The sequence below is a fragment of the Aspergillus chevalieri genome, chromosome 1, assembly GCF_016861735.1.
Source record: "Aspergillus chevalieri M1 DNA, chromosome 1, nearly complete sequence".
Classification (NCBI taxonomy): Eukaryota; Fungi; Ascomycota; class Eurotiomycetes; order Eurotiales; family Aspergillaceae; genus Aspergillus; species Aspergillus chevalieri.
This window is the reverse complement of record NC_057362.1, coordinates 4300963-4323110: the sequence shown is the minus strand read 5'-3', so window position 1 is coordinate 4323110 and position 22148 is coordinate 4300963. Positions and strand designations below refer to the sequence as shown.

The following is a 22148-nucleotide window of genomic DNA, read 5'->3' as shown; positions in this document are numbered from 1 at the left end:
AATATTTCTCCCATACAAGCAAGTATAATGGCTACAATTCTAACTGTCTGCACTGCTCAGGTGCCTGCAAACGTAAGCCGCCTCATTCTTCCTTTTCCATAACTTGATCTCTCCATTAGCGAAGTACGAGTCACGCTAACTTCAAGTTCAGGTCATCAACCACTTCCTAAAAGAAAGCCTCCAAGGCTCCCCATATGCTTTTGATCTTTTTTGCATCCTCCAAACAGCAAACCAAACAGAAGTTGACAGAAAGGGCACCAAACCAGACATTCAGGATTTCACCAGCGACTTCCAAGACAAAACAGAAGATGAAGTCCGTCATCTCATCCATGAATGGATTGAAAGAAATGGTCGATCCGGAGGTATTTCCAATCGCTGGATTGCTGTTCTAGACAGCAAGTCTATGGAGGATGAGACACTTCTGATGTATTATGCTACAAAGAAGTCATACTGGGATGAAACGCATGAGCAACTGGATGTGGATGCCAGTATCCCTGGCCATGCTAGGGTCTGCGAGGATGGGTATATCTGGTGGAAGTGGCGTGTTCCATTCCGATTTGGGTTTTATTTCTGGAACTCCATCACTAGCTGTGGTATGGAGGCGTTGGAGTTGTATTGTCGGCCTGAGTATCTTCATGCTGATGGGTCTGTGGATATGGATACTTGCAGTAAGATTATTGATGGAGATATTGAGGACCCGATGGGCAGGATGTAACTTACTTTCTTGTAAGCTAGATTGCCACAGGGCTAGCTTTTACAGAACTGAGACCTAACAGCAGAACTATATATTGCCTTTTCCAACATCTGGATGCTCGCAGTATTGCTCACGGAACTATAACACATGCGATAAACCAAAATGTAAGCCTATTTTCGCCGCATGTCATCCAAAGTCAATGTTGTCTACCGCAGTATCAAGTCTTCCAGTGTATCATCCATTAGTTCCTCAGTATGGGGCAGGCAAAGCGGGGGATGATCTGTTTTGTGGGGATTACAACGCCAGAAGTTATTTGTGTGGAAGGTGGGTAGGATTCGGGTGCAGTGTACTTAGAAGGAGAAGCAAGAGCAAGTGTGACAGTCTCATTCAATAATAATCTACTGGTAGACTATCTGACGAAATACTAACATGAAGGAAAGAAAAGACGCTGGGCCTGCCAGCGCTGAGCTATCTAGTGTGTGTGAGAAGTTCCTGCCCTATATCCAAACAGGTTGAAGTAATTAAACATGTCATGCCACTAGCGAGCGTCCATGCTCAGTAAATGCCCTACTCAGACAGGCCAAGGTAACCGAGCATGCTATGCATATAGCGAGCGTTCACGCTCTGTGACAGCAGGTGCAGATGCCAAGTAGTCTGATTTTTGAAGTTGGGAATTGTCACGGCGCTCTACTAGGATAATGGAACATCCAACTCATGAGTTCTACCTAGGTAGCTATCGACGAGAATAATCAGCATGAGGAAGGAAGAAAGGGGGTGACGCCGTATTTATCAACAAAGCAAACAACTGCATCTCACGTGATAGCCAGCCAACGTGGCCAGGCCGTCACAATATATAGTTATATCATATACAGGATACTGTTTGTTGCCTTATCACAATGCAAGAGGAACTCCAAGCCTGCAAAGTCAAGACCATCAACAAATTTATCTGTAGAGAAAATTGGACTACTTAAGCCCAGCAGATTGAATACCTTCACATCAACATATTTCTCGCGCGCCATATAGAAGTGTGTAAGACCATGGTCTTCATCACCCGCTTGATCTTCCCTGCCTGGGAAAACATCCATGACATTGTAGGAATACTGCCTAAAGATGTATTTTAGAAAGCACTCACAAATAGCCCTTTTTCATTCCAGACTGTCACGGCGCTCTACTAGGATGATGGAACGTCCAACTCATGGGTTCTACCTAGGTAGCTATCGACGAGAATAATCAACATGAGGAAGGAAGAAAGGAGGTAACGCCATATTTATCAACAAAGCAATAAAGCAAACAACCACACCTCACGTGATAATTAGCCAACGTGACCAGGCCGTCACACAGACGCAGTCTGAGCTCTTTATAGATGCATGACAACTGAGAAGCCCACTTAGCATGTTTTGGGAGTTGAGCGGCATTGATATAACCTATAGTTCCAGCCGAGCAGCGTCGCAGTCTTTTCTGCTAGTATGCATCCAAATCCAGAATATGTTGATTCAATAATCTGGAGTCCGGTCCTGGACTAGTCTCTAGCGCTTGTCATGAGTCCAGGGATGGAAAACCCGCATTGTGGATCTATATGTATTGGTGAGTAAAGATAATCTGGTAAACAAAACTGAGGGTTGGATGTAAAGAGCTGTGAGCAGTGTGCCCACATCCAAATTTGATAGAGCAGTTATCAAAATGCAAGATTGTGACGGCTCACATATGATAGCTCACATGGCGGTTCAACACTACGGCAATGGATGATACATCACAAACACCATCCAGTCATGTCGCCAACAATCCTCTTAAAACCTCTTCATGACCTAGATAGATTTCCTCCTCTTCTTTCTTCTCCAGATTCGATATTCTCGTCGATGGCTACAATAGTTTAGATAGGAATTCAGTTCGTTATTATCTACTATTCCGAGCCCGTGACAATGGGCTGGGCCTTGCCGCCATGCATCGTCTTCAAAGGATCAGTCCATATTGAGGGCTGGTATCAAGATTCGAAGCTACCACACAACTGGAGGATCGAAGTTAGTCCTAATGGATGGACATCAGACCAAATTGGACTCCGCTGGCTTCGAAAGGTCTTCATTCCTGAGACTACTAGCCGCACAACTGGAAAATACCGCCTCTTAATTCTAGATGGCCATGGTAGCCATCTAACCCCTGAATTCGATAAAGTATGCAGTGAGAACGATATCATTCCTATTTGTATGCCACCTCATTCATCGAATTATTGCTAGCCTCTTGATGTGAGCTGTTTTTCACCCTTAAAGGGAGCATACAGATCCTGGGTTGCAAATCGGATGCGGCAAGGTTTCAACCATATGGATAAACTTGACTTTCTTGAGGCGTATCCAGAAGCTCGGAAGCAAGAATTTACTCCGGATAATATCAAGAGTGGATTTAAAGCTACTGGCTTGGTTCCATTCAATCCAGAGGAGGTGCTTGGGCGTTTTACTGTCCAACTTAAGACCCCTACACCACCGGGCAGTCAGTCAACCAATTCAGCACCAACGACACCTTATAACTTGCGGCAACTGGAAAAGCAGGCATCTACAGTTAAAACTCTGCTTAAAAGGCATACAGGAAGCCCTATATCTCTTCTAGAAATGCGGTTGGACAAGATGATCAAAGGTCATGAAATGGCTTTAAATGAAGGTATTCTTGCTCGTCAAGAAATTCGGGAATTGCGAGCTTCACATGAAAAACAACTTCAAAAGCGCAAGAGATCTAGGAAGCAGATCACTGCTGGAGAAGGCCTTTCTATTCAGGAGGGTCAGGCTCTTGTACAGGGAAGGAGCCAGGAGGAAGAAGTCATGCCTACTACATCTACGGAACCAGCGCCCATGGCAGAATACCACTCTGCACGGGCACCACCACGATGTAGTGATCGCAATATTTTAGGACATAAACGGACTCATTGTCCTAATCGCAATGGTAATTAGATTTTATATAGAAATACATTTTTTTGGTGTTGAAAAGACTCTTGTTTTCTGACATAGGTCGGAAGTGCGCAGCTCGCTTGTGGATTACTACGGCGGACTGAAAGCGAGTTATGGCCAAAACCTTTTTTTTTCGAAAATGACTTATTGCCACAGGAAATACAAAATTCCACACATTCATATTAATTCATAATCGTTGTATAATTCCCAAGATTCTGCACACCTAGACAAACCTACCAAGACACTTCACCTGCGATAATTAACTCGTTAATGTGTATTTAACTCAACGATTGATTAATTTTGATGACTGGTGACAATTGAGTCGAATTAATAGTAGGTCTGATTAGTGAGGTGGGTAGATTCTTCATAAGGAGACACTGTAGTCATATGCTTTGGATTTGGATGGCTAAGCAGTCATTCGATTATCAATTACGGTGTATATAGTTAATATATCATTCTCTGTGATATAGAATTTCTCCTTCATATATAGCTTCCATGCAGTCCGGATTATTGACTCCCCGATCTTCACCTGAAGCTTCAATACATCCGACCTATCCACTTCAGATTTCTCGGTTAGATAATGCCAAGGCACTAGTATAATCTCACACTCAATCTCACACTCAATAAGTTTAGGGCTCAGGTAACTTAACAATCACACTCTACATGTATACACAATATGTCAGAGCCATGGACGCCATTCTGTCGCCGGAAAGAGCACTTTGAGCATGCTGTTCATTGTGCTGATGATATTTCATGTCCATATTGTGGTATGACAAACCCTGACACTTCTACTTCTCAGGACATTATTTTTCTACCACAGACACCTACCCAATCCTCTGGAAAGAGAAATACTCCAATTGAAATATCAAGCAGTCCTCCAGCACATCAAAGTACATCATCAACCTTTCCTCAGCTTGATCGAACTAGTGAGATTGCCCGGCAGCAGTCAATTCAGCGAACCCAACAAAGTACACAAATACGACCTCATGCTGGCTCTAAGATATTGTCAAGCCGTCCACAAGTAACACGAACACAAAGAACCCATTCAGCGCAACCTACTCTTCAAAAATTTGGTGTTACTGTTATTATCTATACTGGATTCCTATATGACTTTGATTTGGGATTTGGCGACCGGTGGAAATGCAGGAGTAAGTTAAAGAAAGCTGCAACATTGATTGTGATGTTTGATTGCTAATATATTCTCATTAACTATATTAGCATCTTTCGGAGCCTATTTGACACCTGCCGATACCTATGAGACAGAAGATGATCTTATTCCTATCCTTGCACGGAATTATCAACGATGGGATGATCTTCTTAGAAAATACAATCCAGTCAAGATTATGATTGCAAAGACATTTGAAAAGGGCATTGGACAGCCGCAGATTATACCAACAGATGCAATCAAATTGCCAGTTCCTCATATCTTGACTGAATGCTTTTCTGCAAACAAAATCTTTCTCTTTCTTGGCTGTGAAGAGGAGTTGTCTGATGTAGAGGATACTCAGGATACATCAATGAAGATTAAGAAAGAAAAGGGTCAAAAGGTTAAGGAAGAAAAGGGTCCTAAGATTAAGGTATAGGTCTCTATGTATTAATACTATCTTCATGCTAACACTACTTAGAAGGAGCAATCTATGCCTCAAAAACCCAGACAAACATATCAACGGAAGCGAAACCATTCCCAAGTATCCCCCCAATCAAGCCAAACAACACCACTACGATATGTACAACCTAGGGTTGCTCTTAACAGGAACAGCAAGAAATCTGAATCGCCAGAACATGTTAATGATTCAACTGAGGCTGAAGACCAAACCACTCTAGATGGGGTATATGCAGAGGAACAGGAGCTACTGGAGATACAGGAGCCAGAGGAACTTCATCTGGATGCTCCAGCTGGGCGTACTCGGCAACGGTTGCAACAAAATTAGCCTTTTGCAGAAATTGTAATCCTTAAAATTGACTATCCAAATCCCCAATGAAGTTATTATCATCTGCAGCTATGTCTTTTCCATCCCCAGTGATGTCAACACTATCAATATCATCTGGTTCTCTTCTAATCATGGTCATGTCCTGTTGTATTTCAGAGTTCCAATCCCATGCACCTGTTGGCTTTGTACATAATGAAAGGTGTGGCTCTAGCCCAGATGTAATATGTGTATTTAAAGCCTCACGAAGCCTTAAATATACCTGGCAATGTACTCTTGATCCATCAGGAAAGTATTCACTAGCATCAACTCTGGTATACCGGTGACCAAAAGCTGTTGTGACGGCCTGGTCACGTTGGTTGATTATCACGTGAGGTGTGGTTGTTTGCTTTATTGCTTTGTTGATAAATATGGCGTTACCTCCTTTCTTCCTTCCTCATGTTGATTATTCTCGTCGATAGCTACCTAGGTAGAACCCATGAGTTGGACGTTCCATCATCCTAGTAGAGCGCCGTGACATAATAATCAACATCCTCCTTTTATACCTTAGGGAGAGAAATACCAAAGGCTTCTCCCTTCAAGGGATTCGCTGGTGCCGCAGTTCGGGAGCTGGCCAGGCTATAACAGTGTCTCCATTCAAGTTTCCATCCTCAAGTTCATCCTCAAGTCAAGTCAAGCGCTGCTTCAGTTAAGTTTCTAGAGCTCAGGACTGAAACTTCTGTTGTTGGCATATTCAAGTTCAACTTTCAAGAAGTCCAGTGGTTGCGACTATGCTGGCACCCCTTCAAGTTCTCAAGACTTAAGTTTTTCAAGATTCAAGCTCACGATCCCTTTCTTAAAGATCATGGACCCCTTTCAAGAACTCCGAAACGAATTTTCTTCTACGATCCGCGCCCTCCAGAATGAAATCGAATCCGTCAAAAATGAACCCAAACCACTTCAACGACCAAAGCCATGCCTCCCTGATCCCGAGAAATTCAATGGCCAATCTTTGAAGTTTGATACCTGGCTTGCTTCGATGAAGGCTAAGCTTAGGATTGATGCTCCAGCTATTGGTGATGCAGTGGCTCAGTTCTACTATGTCTATCTGAATCTGGAAAGCAAAGTCCAAGCTCTAGTTCTTCCCCAGTTATCTTATGCAGAAGACACCAACACCTGGGATTACAACACCATCCTTGATCAACTATCTCTGGTTTATGACAACCCCAACAAGGTTCAAGAAGCTGAAGATTATCTACTAGTCCTAAAGCAGGATAGTGGTGAATCTGTGGCAGCCTACATCGCCAAGTTTGAGAGGATTCTTTATGAGGCAAAGGGCAAAGATTGGCCTGATGTCACCAAGATTTCAGCGTTCAGGAAAGGCCTCAATCCTACTCTCCGAGGACGTCTCAACCAGCAGTTGAATCTTCCAAAATCATACACTGATTTCCTTCGTGTGGTTCAACAATTGGGAAGTCATTCTTTCAGCTCAAATTCCACCAATGTTTCCCACTCTCAATCACACCAATCTGGCTCTCACACCAAGTCTGATCCTATGGACCTCAGCGTCATCAATATCAACTCCCTGTCAGCAGCGTCCACCTCCCTAGATGAAAGGAACAGACGACGACAACAAGGATCCTGTGTGAGATGTGGCTCCTCTGATCATTGGGTGAAGGATTGTTCCATGAAGGCACACAAGGAATCCAATAAAATATGGAACCAGCAGATGATTGCAAGGTTAGAGGCAAACCGTCTTGATGACCTTAATGATCTCGATGATTGATTTTTGGAGATGTTTGGACATGTTCATGTGTTTTTCTTTTTCAAGTGTCTCATGTATTGTTGCCTTCTCATGTTTTCTTACCTGTGGGTTGACCATGACATTGAGGACAATGCCTATTGAAGCCGGGGGGTAATGTGACGGCCTGGTCACGTTGGTTGATTATCACGTGAGGTGTGGTTGTTTGCTTTATTGCTTTGTTGATAAATATGGCGTTACCTCCTTTCTTCCTTCCTCATGTTGATTATTCTCGTCGATAGCTACCTAGGTAGAACCCATGAGTTGGACGTTCCATCATCCTAGTAGAGCGCCGTGACAGCTGTGAGCTTCTCATTACACCAGTTCTTTGTCTCTGATGGGAGGTATTCATTCAAATCTACTCTTTTAGTCAGTATATTTAGCAATAAGGTAGTTTGTGTACCATCATACCATAGCTTGCAGTTTGATCTGTCAGTTCTTGTAGTAACTGAGGATCAGGCTTCAATCCATAGTTCTGAATACAAGGATCTTGTGGATAGAAATAAAGCATAATGGGCTTTCCATGGACTGCATTTGGTCGATTAGGCTGCTTTCGGATAGTGTGCATATTCCACATTCGGGCAAAGGCCTGGACCTCTTGTCGGAGAATAGGAATATATATTGCAAGAAGAGCAATCTTGTCAGCCAGATTGTCAGGTTCAAACAAATGTTCACTATGCAATCTCTGGAAATAGTCCTACAATTATGAATCAAGTCAGTAACCTTGCAATCAATATAGCAATCAGAGTCAAACCCACCCTCCAGCGGAAAAGTAACCCTCCTGTTAACTGCCCCCACCAAGACTCAATTCTTTGATTCGCAGTACTAGTTCCATACCAGTAACAGTCTCTAAAAGAGATATCTGCAACATGTCTTTTCATAAAAGCATGTTGAGCAGCTGCAAGCAATGGTGTTTCTGTACCTCGATCTGATCGTATCCGCTGTGGGTGAACACCTTCCTTCTGGAGAGTTGTCAAGAATTGGACCAGAATACTGATAGCTGTACGGCCAGAAATGCCAATATAAATCCATGTGATGTATCGAGAATATGCATCAATAGCTGCATATATTTCAATGCCATAGAAATTTAGTTTGCAGTGACCATCGATTGACCATAACCAATTTGGACCAGGTACAATATACTCCCCACGATGACGCTGGAGATCATTTGCCCGACGGTATACTCCATCCGGATCTAGTTGCTTTACTGCTGCAAAGAGCCGATCCCTATTAGTTATAGTATTAGCACTCAAATTGGTCAATCTAACACTCAACCTAGCAGTTATTCTTACCTTGAGATGCAGTGCATCTGGTTTCGGAAATGACTGTAGAGATAGCCTCGTCCGTAACCCTCAATGGCACCCTTGTCAAGCTCCTTTTGAACTATATTCAAGAGCCTTTCATCTGCTTCTTCACGATTAAAGCGAGAGACTCGACGTGTAAGGCCTAACCGAGCACGGAGTACACTTAGACCATATGAGGATATCTGATAGCCCTCCTTCTCAAGGATATATATGATCTCCTTGTCACTGGCACAGTATTCAAAGAATAAAGCAGAAATTCGAGCGCGTAGTTGTGGTGTATCAGGTATTGGAAACCGTTGGGTACAGCCCCATTCCTTGAGGCGGCGGCGAACTGTACGGGCACTGGTTTTCATATTATATTTTTCATGAAGAATACCTTGGATATCATCAGGTGAGTATTGCTGGTGAAATAGCTCAATTATTTGATGTTTCCAATGATCAAGCGCAATTCCAGGGCGAGGCATAATAGGCAACTTGGTATATTATTGGTAGGTTCGCCGGAAAAAGTGTCACATTCAGTGTAGAAACTGATTGCTAGTCATTCCAAGATTCTGTCCAGCTGCCCTGGATATCCCTGTGGGTCATGTGCTCTCATTTAGCCGGATAGGCTAGTCTCCTTCAAGGAACCTGAACCCTAATCCTACTTCAGTATAGTAGAGTACACGTCCATTATCTTATCTAATATATATCGGCCTTTCTGTGCCTCAGTCCCTAGGAAAAGCTTTCAATCATGATAAAGATAATTCTAGCAACCAACCTAGCAAACATAAAAGCAGGAATATCTGAATACTATTTGGTAATGATGACAGAAAAACAAATCAAGGCAAAAGCTCTAGTAGCCCCATTACCTCATCGATAAGCCCTCCTGCATTTTCTGGTGCCTCCTTGTTTTGTATAATGTAGATTCCAAGTCGATAGAGTGCCTTTGCCTCTTCTTTAGATGCAAATCCCCAGAACTTTGCCAATGACTGGCAAGAGTATCCCTCCCACCAATCAGCTGGGCCAGGGAGAGTTGCCCATGGATTGGAACTGATACTACTCATTATTGACCATGCAGCGCGTTCCTCTTTCAAGAAGACCTTCTCTGGGAGAATGCTCTTGAGACAGAATGGTATGCCATTATAGTAGAGAGGGTCATGGCATGACTCCATCTTTCCAAGAATCTTCAATTTCATGTCAAGACTGGCCAGACTGCGTAGAAGGGAGAGTCGAAAGTGACCCCAAGTGATGGTATGCAGAGTTTTTATCAGCTGTCCTGTAGCTGATGATTGTGCCGCTTCAGCTTCCTTGGCAGTCTCAGTGGTCGGAATGGTCTCATGAGAAGCAATATCATCCAGCTGTGCATGATAACACAATTCTGTATCATTTTCAAAATCCACAGTCTCCCAGACACTACTGTCAATGCTCTCTCCTTCCAGCTGATCCAAGAAAAATTGGGCTGACTGGCCCTTTTCATATCTGTATCAAAAATTAGTTTTATTGCTAGGTTGACTGCAAGATTAACATACCGTTCCCTCATCACTTGATCTTTCAGTGAAATTTCTAATATTTCCTGTTCTTCCATAGTTGCTTCCTGCCAGCTAGTACTCGCCCGGAGTTTCAGACGGGCACTGACAAAGGCTGCCCTATCATTATTCTTCCGACGTATCACAGCCTTTTCACTGTCACTCTTGCTTGCCAGTAGTTCACGGCCTCGCATAGTGTGGGGATTCTTAGACAGGTCTTTGTCCTGCTTTCGCTTTTTGCCTGGATTCGCACCAGGTTTGGGGCCTGGGATTCCAGGTTTTCTGGTCATTATCTGTATAAGTCAGTATAAATCTCAGAGTCAACCTCACAGTCAACCTCACAGTCTAAGTTTTATCACGTTGATATGTTTCTTAGAAGAAGCGAATGGAAGGAGGAGAAGAGAAAAGAAAAGGAAGGGCTAAGGAATCAGTATTTGATGAGTCAAAAAAAGGGTCAGATGCCATAATTATGGAAAGTGAATCAAAAGTGAATACAAACCTCTGTTTAGAACACCTCTTTATTTTTTGTTCTTCTTCCTTTCCTTCTCAACTCTCTCCTCTTCTCATTATTTGCTTGAACAAGATTCTATCAAGTATCCATCAATTCAAACACCTCTATTCTTCACAAAAAAAAAAAAAAAATGGCTCGTGCCACTGCAACTGCTCGCAAATCAACTGGAGGAAGAGCTTCCCGCAAACGTTTGGGTGCAAAAGCAGCCAGAAAGACCCCAGCCAAGAAGAAGGGTACCAGAAAGTTCAAGCCTGGCAGTAAGTGAACTGTAAAGTTTATTGTGAAATCATTTTCATGCTAAGTAACCAAAAGCTATTGCTCTGCGTGAAATCCGTCGTTACCAGAAAGGCCATGAACTTTTGCTCCCCAAGACCCCCTTTCGACGTGTCGTGCAAGAGATCACCAGTGAGATGATGTTTGAAAAAGACTATCGCTTTCAGTCCAGCGCCCTGGACGCACTGCAAGAAATAAGTGAGGCGTTCCTTGTAAATGAATTTGAGAGTAAGTCATCTACTTATATTAGCAATCAATTTTGCAGTCAACTAACCATGTGTGCTAGTGACAAACCTATGTGCCATCCATGCCAGGCGTGTCACCATACAGGCTAGAGACATGCAGCTGGTCCGGCGACTGCGGAAGCATATGGGCCTAGATCCTGTTGGAACTGTGTAGTCCTTACGAAGAAGGGAGGATTCTACAAAGTACCGCACATAGCTCTTTTAATCGAAAATTTTCAGTTGCGGCTATATTACTAAGCATCTGGATAAGAGCGTGTGGAATTCAGCCTTTCCCGTAGTAATACATCAATACGGAATTTTACACGTTTTGGCCATAACTCGGTTTCAGTCCGCCGTAATTACGTTAATTGGCGACGGAAAGGACCAATGATTTTATCCCACTGACCAACTGGATGCAAGCTTCCTAATCTTGTAAGAAGATCATTTCAGACACCCCAATTGATCTGCTGCAGCAGAAATCAGAACCATAGAGCCCAGAAGACACAATGAGCCTCGATCTAAGCGATAAAATCATGGATCCCTCAGTCTCGATTCGGGCCGCTCCGTTTCCAACGAGAATGTACCTTGTATGCTATATGCTGTCATACTTGAGTGATCTACATAGGCGAATCGCCCGTACGGTATAACGTTAAATAGCACCCACTCATCGAATCGCCCAACTTGCGCATGGGCCTCGCTGGCTATGACCGCATAAGACGTGCATGCGGCGCTGTATCTTCTTGCTATGTTATTCGATGGGGAATACAGCTATGCAGCCAGCATTTCTTTACTAGGGTGAGTGCATAGTCAAGCCATGCGGCTTGCATTATTTTTGCCTTAGATGTCGTATTGCCGCAGCGCCTTTTGGTTTTGCATTCAAGTGGAAGGGTGCCAGATTGTCTATAAATATTCTTCTTTGACCAATAGCTTTCTCACCCGAAAATTTTTTCTATTGACTCCAAATAGGTCCTAGAGTATCATACTGCGCAGCTGTAATCGTGTCAAGCAGGGCAGTCTCCGAATTTCTCGACGGCTATCTTTTCTTCTTGCTGTGGGAGCCCAACAGGATACTTCATTGGTGGCCAAGTGAATAAACTGAGATAAGGACAATAGAATGTCAATGCCGCTGTTGAATTGGGATACGTCAAAGTGGTCGACAGCGGCGAGTTGGTGCTTATCTATGGTTAAAAGTGTCTCAGGCCTAAAAGGCGTCGAAGAGGTGAGCGTGAGCACAAACTGCTCAAACAAACCCCCACCCCCCTCTCCCCCCCAAATCCAGAGAATGAATTTGGTTCTTTGTTTCTGCTCACATATATCTCATTTTTCTCCAACATCTAACATTCCATTTGACAGGACCCCACCATGGCGAAGGACCCTATCCTTGAACTGGCCTTTAATCATGTTGTCTTGCCCCCAAAGCTCCCCGGGAAACAGGACAGTAATATTGAGGATGTCGACAAAAAACTGCTTTCACTTCTTTTGCGCGCAACCAATGCGATGAAATCTTGCGCTGAAGACAACGACCTTTTCATATGGCAGGATATCGAGAAAGCCCTACGGACCTGCGGGCTTGTGAACGAAGATAGATATATAAACCAAACGGCACTCATGAACATTTTCCGCCACTTTGAGGATCAAAATGCTGTCATCTTGTATATCACGGAGCAAAACGCCGGCCTTCTTATTCGATCTGTGGGGTAAGTGGAGATAAAAATTTGTTTTGGCCTGTCCTAACGGAGTGTGTATACAGTGAGGACGTCATTTTCGAAGCCTTCGAGGCTTCACCCACCACTGAGGAAACTCTGGCATCACAAGGAGCCATGCAATGGGATTTCCCCACCATTGCTGCATCCCTAAACCGTTCCGTATTTGAGAATCCTGTCTTTCAAAAGAATTTAGTCTCATTTCTTGAAAAGGCAAGTCTTGAGCCGCTGGATGAATTCGCAGCCAAGACCTTCAAAGCTGGCGTAAAGATCTCTGAAACCCGTGATACGGTTGACCCTACACTCATTACGAGCTTCCTCATGACCTTGTTGGAAGTCAACGGCAGCCGCATATATCCTCCCATTCTTCGGAAGCGCATCAAGGATGATGTGGTCTGGGATAATGCGGAACTGCCGTGGCGACGAAGTCCATTCTGGCTTACACTACGCGTTGCAGCTCAGCGCTTACTTTGCTTGAAAATGGGGGAGGAGAAGGGACGAGCGAATTACAAGTTCCTGATGTGTTGTGTTCTTGTGGAGCTGCTGCGAGACTCCATCAACCACCTGAGTGTCGAGTGGTGCACTATCCTCAGAGCCAAGTTATGCTGTCGTCTGGCCAAGTTGGAAAATGAGAAGAAGGCAGCTGCAAGTCTCTCTACTGCTTCTGTATATACCAAGCTTTTTGAAGACATTGGTCCCCTTTTTCGAAACACTATGGAGACTGTCACATCCGCGATTGAAGCCCAGTGGAACGCTTTCAAGGCGGAGTGTCAGCGCAAAATCCCACCCCTACCGCTGCGTGCTCAGAACAGTGAGCTCTACTTGACTCTTCCGAATTGCGGATCTTACCTCCAGGGAGTTCTTAACCAAGCTCGTCACCAGAGGTTGAGACCAGTGCTTGTCGATCCAGCTGCTCTTGGCCCCAATTCTAGCAAAACCACGACCGAATACTTCAGCTCCATGACTTCGCGTTATTCCGCGCTGGATGAATTGGAGATAAAAATCGAGTCTGCAGATTTTAGGGTCCCTAAATCCAAGGACATGTGTTCTCGGATTTGCAAGGATCTTGCTGCTGAGATCCGCGGTTATCTGGAAGCTGTCGGGGATACCTATGAAGGCAATCCAGAGCAAATGAGTACCTTCATTCTCAATGTATCTGAGCTATGGATGCGTATGGACAAATGTGCTACTGCTGTTCATCCGCTGCTGCTTGAGTATCACCCCTTCATCGAACCAGAAATACTCGACGTCTTGCTGCTATCACGTCTTCACGATATGCGTCGTCTTCAAGCCATTCAACAATATCTCCACGGCAGATGCCTTCAGGCTAAAATGCATATCAGTATCTTCGCGGAAACCCAAGCAAATTGCTTTGCTTCTCAGTATTTTATAAAGTGTGACAAATCTGAAAACATGGGGAAACTGTACGAGCTTCATGACCACATTGACGCTGCATCGACGAGAGCACGAGATTCCAAAGAGAAGGAGCTACAAAAAGTTAATCAGGAATATAGCGACCGCACAGAGAAGATGGTACAAATCCTCTGTACACAAAAGCGGCATCCAGATGGCTCACATGATATTCGAGGCTGCACGCACTGCTGGCATGTTCGCTCTCGCCGACGTCTGAAGATTCAAGTCCATGAAGATTTTCTGCCAAAAGATCCCTATCAAAGGCGTATAACTCTGTTTGAGCTTAAGCCTCCTCCGACGTTCTCAACTTATCGCAGTGCCACTTGGGAAATTATCAATTGTCTCTCTCCTAAAATTGCGTCAAAGCCCGACGAAGCACCGGAAGTACTCTTGGGTAGCTATTCTCAGCTCAAGATCTATAATATGAAAAGTGAAGCTTTTTCTTTGGCGTCAAAGACAAAATCTTATTTAGGGACTCATTACAATTTTAAAAAGCTGCCCGCTAGCGCCTCAAAAGTGCTATTGCCTTTGGGGCTGAAGTTCTCCTACTATGACTCGCGACGTGGTACCTGGGCCAAAGATTTCCCACAATCATTGAAATTAGCCCACCATTTTGCCATCAGTATCCCGAAAGAACTCGCGTTCTCAGGTCTTTACTCCTCGCCAAGTTTTGCGGCAGACGGAAACGGCCCTTCTTCATATGAGACCGTTGCGAGCATCGCGGAATGTCCACCGGAATTGACTGTCCACGAATACATTGCTCACCAGGGTCTAATGGCAGGAAGAAACAGACGGTGGCTCTCTATGCTTGCTGAAATGGCGTCGTCGAATGTCAATTTCAGTCTCCAGGACACCACGATCCTCTTCCATCATCTTGCCCTTCAAGCGGGGCCCAGACTGGGCCACGACGACTTACGGGCTGTTCATGTCATATTCAAAGATGTTGCATTTTGTTTGGCACTTTTTGACCAGATCGTGCGACACACGGAGGCTATTTCCGCGAATTGGCGTGAGATCAATTACATGGAAACTATGCTGACACTAACCATTCGACTGTGTATGCTGGGCTCCCGGAAACCATCCGCTCGAGCTAATCAGATTTTGTTGAAAATCCGTCTTACTACGCTCAATTGGATCAGTCGCCTTCGACAGGAGACAAGGACCACACAAGAGGCAGACGTTGCAGAGAGAACTGCGCGATACGGATTCATGTCAGCTTTGCTATGTCGCAGGACATTCGCACCCCAAGCATACAATGGCACAGAACTCGATTCGGAATCGTTCAAGTCTTTTGTGGAGGCCACGCTTGCCATGCAAGAGAATCTTGTCGTTGACTTGAGCCGGTTCTCGACAACGACGCGAAATATGCTGGTCCGCGATATCAAGATGGCCCATCGGATGAGGACTATGATACTTCGTTTAGCTGAGCGATACCCATCCAGCCTCCAGTCAGCGATTGACACTGTTTGGCCAAATCCAAACGATGCCCCTCGACAGTATACTAGTTGGTCTGTTCTGCCGCCACCATATGAATGGTGGATGACCTCGACAGTGCGAGCAACTACGAGATCTGCACCCCAGACAGTGCACTACCATCTTCTCGAGGGTCATCTTCTGATTGATAGCAAGCCACTTGGAAAGCTTCCTGCGGGAATAAGGGATTCGAGTATTTTGAAGAGTCTTTTTGGAAACCAGCGACTTGTTGCATTTCCATCAAGCCTACCAGGAATGAGCTACATGCTGGGGATCCCAAAAAATGGATATTACATTCATTTAGGATATCGAGGCCAGCAGCTAATTATTCAAGCTCAAGGAGCAACTACTCTGCTCGAGTTGATTCCCAAAGATGTCTTTGGCGACAAATTTAATTTCGACCTCCCGGGGTTTCTGATACAAGACTGCGTGCACTGGCTCGATTTGAATTCTGGAAATCTCGATGTTCGTCGCCAACCAGACATCTGGAAGAGCAAACCCAGCAACTGGATAATAAACATTCGTACTCGACAAGGGAAAAGACGAGATTCCTTTCTAGTCGACCCGCACAGCAAGACCTTTGAGTTAATGGCACAGATATTCCGTGATTTTGCGCCAGCGCATCTGTTGACGGTTTTTCAGCCTCGCGGAAAATTGGCGGTGGAATTGAAAACCATGGACCTCGACTTTTATGTCAACAATAATCACATGCTCCATTGCAGGAAGTTAGCGTCTGAGATCGATCCCGATCAAGATGTCGGTGCCTTATATGGTCTCCGAAGCATGATTGTTTTGAGAGATGCGGCCAATCCGCTGCAGCGCAGTGTCATCACGACGTTGGGAACTTTGCGATATCGACGTCATGGAGTACATGTCCATGTGAAGATGGAAAATGATGGAGATTATGCTAAGTACATGATTGACGACATACTGGGGCGATTGCACTGTCCGCCAGAGCCGCGCCTTCTATACAACAAAGCTCAGTTACATGCCTTCACATCCTTCATTCTCCCAGATCCTCTCACAGGTCGGACCGGGACTGAAGAGGCACTACGTTGCCTACAGTCGGGGTTATGTCAGCCATGGAATACCATAAATACCGGCTCTATACCAATTCTCAAGACAATAGCGAATTTGTCGCCACGGAGGCACTACTATCCCAAGGAATTGAAACGACAGCAAGTCGTCACCTGGGATCCGCATTTGACCGTTACCATTCAGCACGATGCGTTTAAGTTGGTTGTTGATTCAATCATGAAGAAGCTAGAGCGGCTCTCGTTATTCCAGGAAGATGTTTTAAAGGCTCATGATGAGGATGAAGTGTGGACGATTCCACACCTCCGTGAACGGGCCCACTGGCGTCGATCTATCTACGAGCGTCCAGAGATGATGGTTACTGCTGCCCTCGCGCCTGCTGACAGGAAATATGTGTCTCGAGGGGCGTTGAACCAGTCAAAACGGACATCCAAAGCTCGGGAGGTCCTGAAGTTACTTTGCTCACGGCCTAGGCTAATCAACACGACCACAAATCTGAAAGATATTTTACGGAAATGGCCCATAATCGGTGGTTATATCGGCGAGTTCGCGCCAAATCTTATCAGTGACTGTCTTGGGGCAGATTTGGGCGAGGAATGGGGTGGTCTGGTAAAGCTCTGCCAGAATTGCGAGCCAGAAGACGTGTACAACCTGATGTTTTGGGTGGGACTGATGGCGTTTCGCGAGAGTGTTGATATGCGAATACTAAAAACAGCTGTTTCCTTTTTCATTCTCAACGATCTCAAATACCTTGACCTCCCCAGATACGCTTCATTTGCCGGGCCTGAGATGGATAGGAGCATCACCGTACAAGATCTATCTAGCATGATCAGGCCCTATTGCAAGAAATATCAGAAGCCGCCAGTTCCCAGACGTTTAGTTAATTCTGTGAGATTTGAGACCGACAAAAATGATCACGAACAAAAATGCACCGACGAATCCATGGACTTTGCAAAGTTCTTGCTCAAGCAATGGCCGGCTCCTTTGCCTTTGAAAGCAGGCTTCGATGCAAAATACGTCGACTTGGATGATGCCCTGGAAGTGATTACGCCTTATTGGCAGAGAATATACACTGGCTTGCAGCTCTCAAGGCACGTCGCTGAGGTGCAAACGATTCTCAATCGGTACTTTGTCGCTAAAAACGCTAGTGATCCGGAATTGATTATCCCGGAATCGACAATATTTGGGCCACCACGGCGGGGGAATATAAAAGCGATCCCTCATTTGGGAAAAGATCTTTTCATTAAACCAGGCGAAAAAATTGGTAGAGTGCCTTTCAAGTTGCCGAGCATTGCAAAGCCCAAATTCGAGGAAATCAATCGCCGGGTTCACTATAAACTAAACAGGCAATTGAATGCACTGTCTACGGGAGTGAAGCCAGATTCGACGAGGGAAATTGCTGAGCTGGAGAGGATCATTGGTCGATTTCGCCATTCGGACTGTCCTGTGAGGTCGATATACGGCAACGACCTAGTCCAGAGCATCGATGCACTCAAGAAAATGAATAAAACCTTAACAGCGAAGCCTTTGGTGGATATCAACCTTGATTTCGAGATTGGTAAGGCTTATAGGGCTCTTGAACAACGCTACCAATCCCTAGTCAACGCACTTGTAGTTGATGATCCGAGATGCCCTTGGCTTTTTCAAGCAAATCTTTGTCCCTCCATGACGCCAATATCGCTACTTGAATACCTGCGGTCTAATTCCGATTTCTCCATTGGCAAATATATGAAGATAATGGTCTTTGAGTACGCCAAATCAATTGTCAAGGTGCAGCATCTGCTCCGGATGAAGGATGCCTTGCTGAAAAATGATGAGGGGAGGTTCAGACAAGAGTACAACAACCCCGGCCACGTTAATTGGGATCCATTCTTCTTCCCTGACTGGCTGCTTTTGGAAATTGACTCGAACATACAAATTCGAGAGGACCAAGTTACAGTCGCACTGGAAATGATCTCACCATCATCGGGCACCAATTCCGTTTTGCAGATGAACATGGGACAGGGGAAAACTTCAGTAATCACCCCAATGGTGGCATGTGTCCTTGCAGATAGGAAGAAGCTCACCAGGCTTCTGGTCCCCAAAGCGTTGCTGTCGCAGACGGCGCAAATCCTCCAATTGCGACTCGGTGGCCTTCTGGGCAGAGAAGTAACCCATGTACCGTTCACGCGTCGGACACCAACATCACAGCAACACATCCAGGAGTATCACAATCTTCACAAGCATATGATGCAGTCAGCCGGTATTATGCTGGCTGTACCAGAGCATGTCCTGTCCTTCAAACTGTGCGGTCTGCAGCGCTTGTCAGATTGCAAGGCCTCTGAAGCGCACCAGATGGTGGTCATCCAAGGGTGGATGGATCGGGTGTGCCGTGATATTTTGGATGAATGCGACTTTACCCTCGCTACAAATACTCAACTCATTTATCCAAGTGGTGCACAGTTAGCTGTTGATGGACACCCGCACAGATGGAAGGTTGCCGAGACAATACTTGGTTTGGTCGCACATCATCTGAGAGATCTGGCGCAGGAGTTCCCCCAGAGCATTGATGTGATAGAGCGAGAGGTTACGGAGTTTCCTGTTGTATACTTCCTGCGAAGTGATGTCGAAAATACTCTTATACAGAGACTTGTGGATGATATATGTGCCGGACGAACGTCTATAATTCCCACTCGAGACTGCACGAAGGAACAGCGGCAGGCAATCCGAGTCTTTATCTCACAGGAAATGGTGGAACGACATACCATCAACGTGGTCTCGCAATTATTCCCTGGTGCACCGAATACCAGAAAGATGGTTTATCTTTTGCGTGGTCTCCTCGTGCATGGCATCCTTCTTCTCTGTCTGAAGAGACGCTGGAACGTGCAGTACGGACTGCACCCTGGTCGAGACCCTGTAGCTGTTCCTTTCCATGCAAAAGGCGTTCCTTCCGAGCAAGCTGAATGGGGTCATCCCGATGTCGCCATCCTATTCACATGCCTTGCGTTCTACTATGAAGGACTGAACAAAAAGCAGCTTCGAGAAAGCCTACAAGCCGTTTTGAAGTCGGATGATCCTACTACCAAATATGACCAGTGGACGCAGGCCTCAGCCTCGCTTCCGGATGCCCTGCGCCACTGGAATATTATCAACGTTGACGATGAGGGACAGGTTGAAGAGATATGGCGCCATTTACGCTTTTCAACTGTCGTCATCAACCATTTCCTTAATCACACTGTTTTTCCAGGTCATGCAAAGCAGTTCAGCGTCAAACTCCAGGCATCTGGATGGGATGTCCCTCTGTTCTCCGTTAACAGACAGTGGGCAGATGAGACCGGTAACAGGCCGGGAATTACGACCGGTTTCAGTGGCACAAATGACAACAGGCGCCTACTTCCAATGACGATTGAACAGCATGACCTGCCGGGCCTATCGCATACCAATGCCGAAGTACTGACGTATCTTCTCCAGAGTAGAAATCGGGGCTATGTGTTGTTGGCCAAAAGACAATCCTCGGAGTTCGAGCTTCTTAAACATCTTTGTGAAAGGGAAACTCGTGTTCTCATCGACGCTGGTGCATTTATTCTGGAGATGGATAACCGGTCCTTGGCTAAGGCATGGCTGCGGGTGGATACTCAAGCCCAAGGGGCAGTCTATTTTGGACCTGATAACAAAGCCTGGGTTCAGTACCGGGCTGGTAATACGGTTCCATTAATTGCGACCCCCTTTGCGGAAAATTTGGACCATTGCTTGGTTTATTTGGATGAGGCGCATACTCGAGGCACGGATTTGAAGTTGCCGGCTGAAGCCAAGGGAGCATTAACGCTAGGTTTGAACCAGACAAAAGACCACACTGTGCAGGGTAAGTTACTCTAAAGTTCTTCGTGATAGAATGAGATACGTGCTAATGCATAGCAGCTGCGATGCGGATGCGTCAATTGGGAACAACGCAGTCCATAACCTTCATCGCGCCCCCGGAAGTCCACCAGAACATTTTGGACGTCTGCAAGAAGAGACCATCAGATAAACTCGACTCTACCCATGTGGTTACCTGGTTGCTCGATCAGACATGCACTAACAACCAGGATCTGCAACCACTTTACTTCGCACAAGGAAGGGACTTCTGTCGGCGTACCCAGGCGGGAAGGACATGGAACCAGTTCTTGTCTCAGGTCAAGCATCGAGACGCGTACATGGCAGTCTTGCAGCAAACAGAGCGACAAGGATTAGAAGAGCTATATGCAACGGAGGCCTCCTTTAATCTCACGGAGTTGAACTCCGGCTCCGTTACGTTATCTGGTGAACTCAGAGACTTTGAGAAAAATATTCAGTCCCAGCAGCATCAATCACAGCACTCCACCAGCTCAACTAAAAGCTCGGCTCTTGAAGAAGTCGAGCAAGAGCGGGAGGTTGCTTTCGAGATCGAAGAGGAGAGAGAAGTGCAGCGACCTTGCCGTCTTCCGGCCCTCAAATTTCCGGGTTTGCACAAATCAATCCGTGAATTTGTCGTTACTGGCTTCCTGGATGGGAAGGGAGGTTATTGCAAAGCATCTATGGCGCTGCATATGACCCAGTTGAGGCAGAAATACTGTATTCAGCCCTCTTCGTTGCTGCGTTGTCTCTACATTTCGCAGGAGTTCCTGAGGACGGTGAAGACTGCCAACAAAAGAATACTCGATGACTTCACGGTATAAAGCCCGTCTACCCTACAAGTTAAACATGCTAACGGCGACCAGCGGCCGGTGAACTGGGTCCTTTGGAGCACAGTGTCTGATACAGCACTCGTCATCATCCCAGAAGAAGCCGAACTCTTGATCCCCCTGCTCCGAACAATTGGGATGCCAGTCGTACACCTCCTAGTATATGCCGCGCCCGTCACCCGAAAAATGCAGGAGTTCAATCGTCTCGACTTTTACTCCATCCCCACTCTCCCGGAGGACTGGAAACCGCCAGCATGGTTACCCCTCGAACTCGGAATCCTTGGCGGACGACTTTACTTTGAATTCGCCGAATACCACCACATCCAAAGGAGTCTACTCTTTAGTACACAAAGAAATGAGTTTGGCAGGGATGAACACGAAGACGAAGATTCCCAGACCACAGCCAAAAACACCCTCGCCTTCCTTGGCGAATGGCTCTCCCTTCGTCGCCAGGGACAGGATATCACACAGACACCCATGGGATACGTTTGTCAGGGTTGGCAGCTGCGTGGTGATCATCCATTCTTTATGCAGAGACTCGTCAATATCAACGTTTTGAGTGACGGTCACGTTTTTCAATCAAGCAGCCAAAACGAGAGTGACATTGACAACGACGTTGAGAGTGAAGACGAGGATTTTTTCTTTAATGAGGAGGAAGGGAATGAGAATGAAGATACTGAATTGATGGAATAG

The 22148-nt window shown here is 45.6% G+C and overlaps 6 protein-coding genes across 6 annotated transcripts; 4 read left to right on the top strand and 2 right to left on the bottom strand.

Moving 5' to 3' along the window:
- Window positions 1-27: 27 nt before the first annotated feature.
- ACHE_11484A (uncharacterized protein) lies at window positions 28-715 on the top strand (the record flags this gene model as incomplete). Its single annotated transcript, XM_043276058.1, has 2 exons — window positions 28-72; window positions 152-715. The coding sequence occupies 2 exons, from the start codon at window positions 28-30 to the stop codon at window positions 713-715; spliced, it is 609 nt and encodes a 202-aa protein (XP_043132604.1).
- A 3588-nt stretch (window positions 716-4303) lies between these two features.
- On the top strand, window positions 4304-5558 carry ACHE_11483A (uncharacterized protein; the record flags this gene model as incomplete). Its single annotated transcript, XM_043276057.1, has 3 exons — window positions 4304-4775; window positions 4846-5204; window positions 5253-5558. 3 exons carry the CDS (start codon window positions 4304-4306, stop codon window positions 5556-5558), a joined length of 1137 nt encoding a protein of 378 aa, XP_043132603.1.
- A 2156-nt stretch (window positions 5559-7714) lies between these two features.
- Window positions 7715-8644, bottom strand: ACHE_11482S (integrase catalytic domain-containing protein; the record flags this gene model as incomplete). The annotated part of the gene is made up of 3 exons (XM_043276056.1): window positions 7715-8032; window positions 8094-8562; window positions 8628-8644. The coding sequence occupies 3 exons, from the start codon at window positions 8642-8644 to the stop codon at window positions 7715-7717; spliced, it is 804 nt and encodes a 267-aa protein (XP_043132602.1).
- Window positions 8645-9457: 813 nt separating this feature from the next.
- ACHE_11481S (uncharacterized protein) lies at window positions 9458-10434 on the bottom strand (the record flags this gene model as incomplete). The annotated part of the gene is made up of 2 exons (XM_043276055.1): window positions 9458-10097; window positions 10148-10434. The coding sequence occupies 2 exons, from the start codon at window positions 10432-10434 to the stop codon at window positions 9458-9460; spliced, it is 927 nt and encodes a 308-aa protein (XP_043132601.1).
- A 351-nt stretch (window positions 10435-10785) lies between these two features.
- Window positions 10786-11327, top strand: HHT1_1 (histone H3.1; the record flags this gene model as incomplete). Its single annotated transcript, XM_043276054.1, has 3 exons — window positions 10786-10912; window positions 10968-11156; window positions 11215-11327. 3 exons carry the CDS (start codon window positions 10786-10788, stop codon window positions 11325-11327), a joined length of 429 nt encoding a protein of 142 aa, XP_043132600.1.
- A 1187-nt stretch (window positions 11328-12514) lies between these two features.
- On the top strand, window positions 12515-22148 carry ACHE_11479A (uncharacterized protein; the record flags this gene model as incomplete). The annotated part of the gene is made up of 4 exons (XM_043276052.1): window positions 12515-12849; window positions 12903-20617; window positions 20674-21443; window positions 21492-22148. 4 exons carry the CDS (start codon window positions 12515-12517, stop codon window positions 22146-22148), a joined length of 9477 nt encoding a protein of 3158 aa, XP_043132599.1.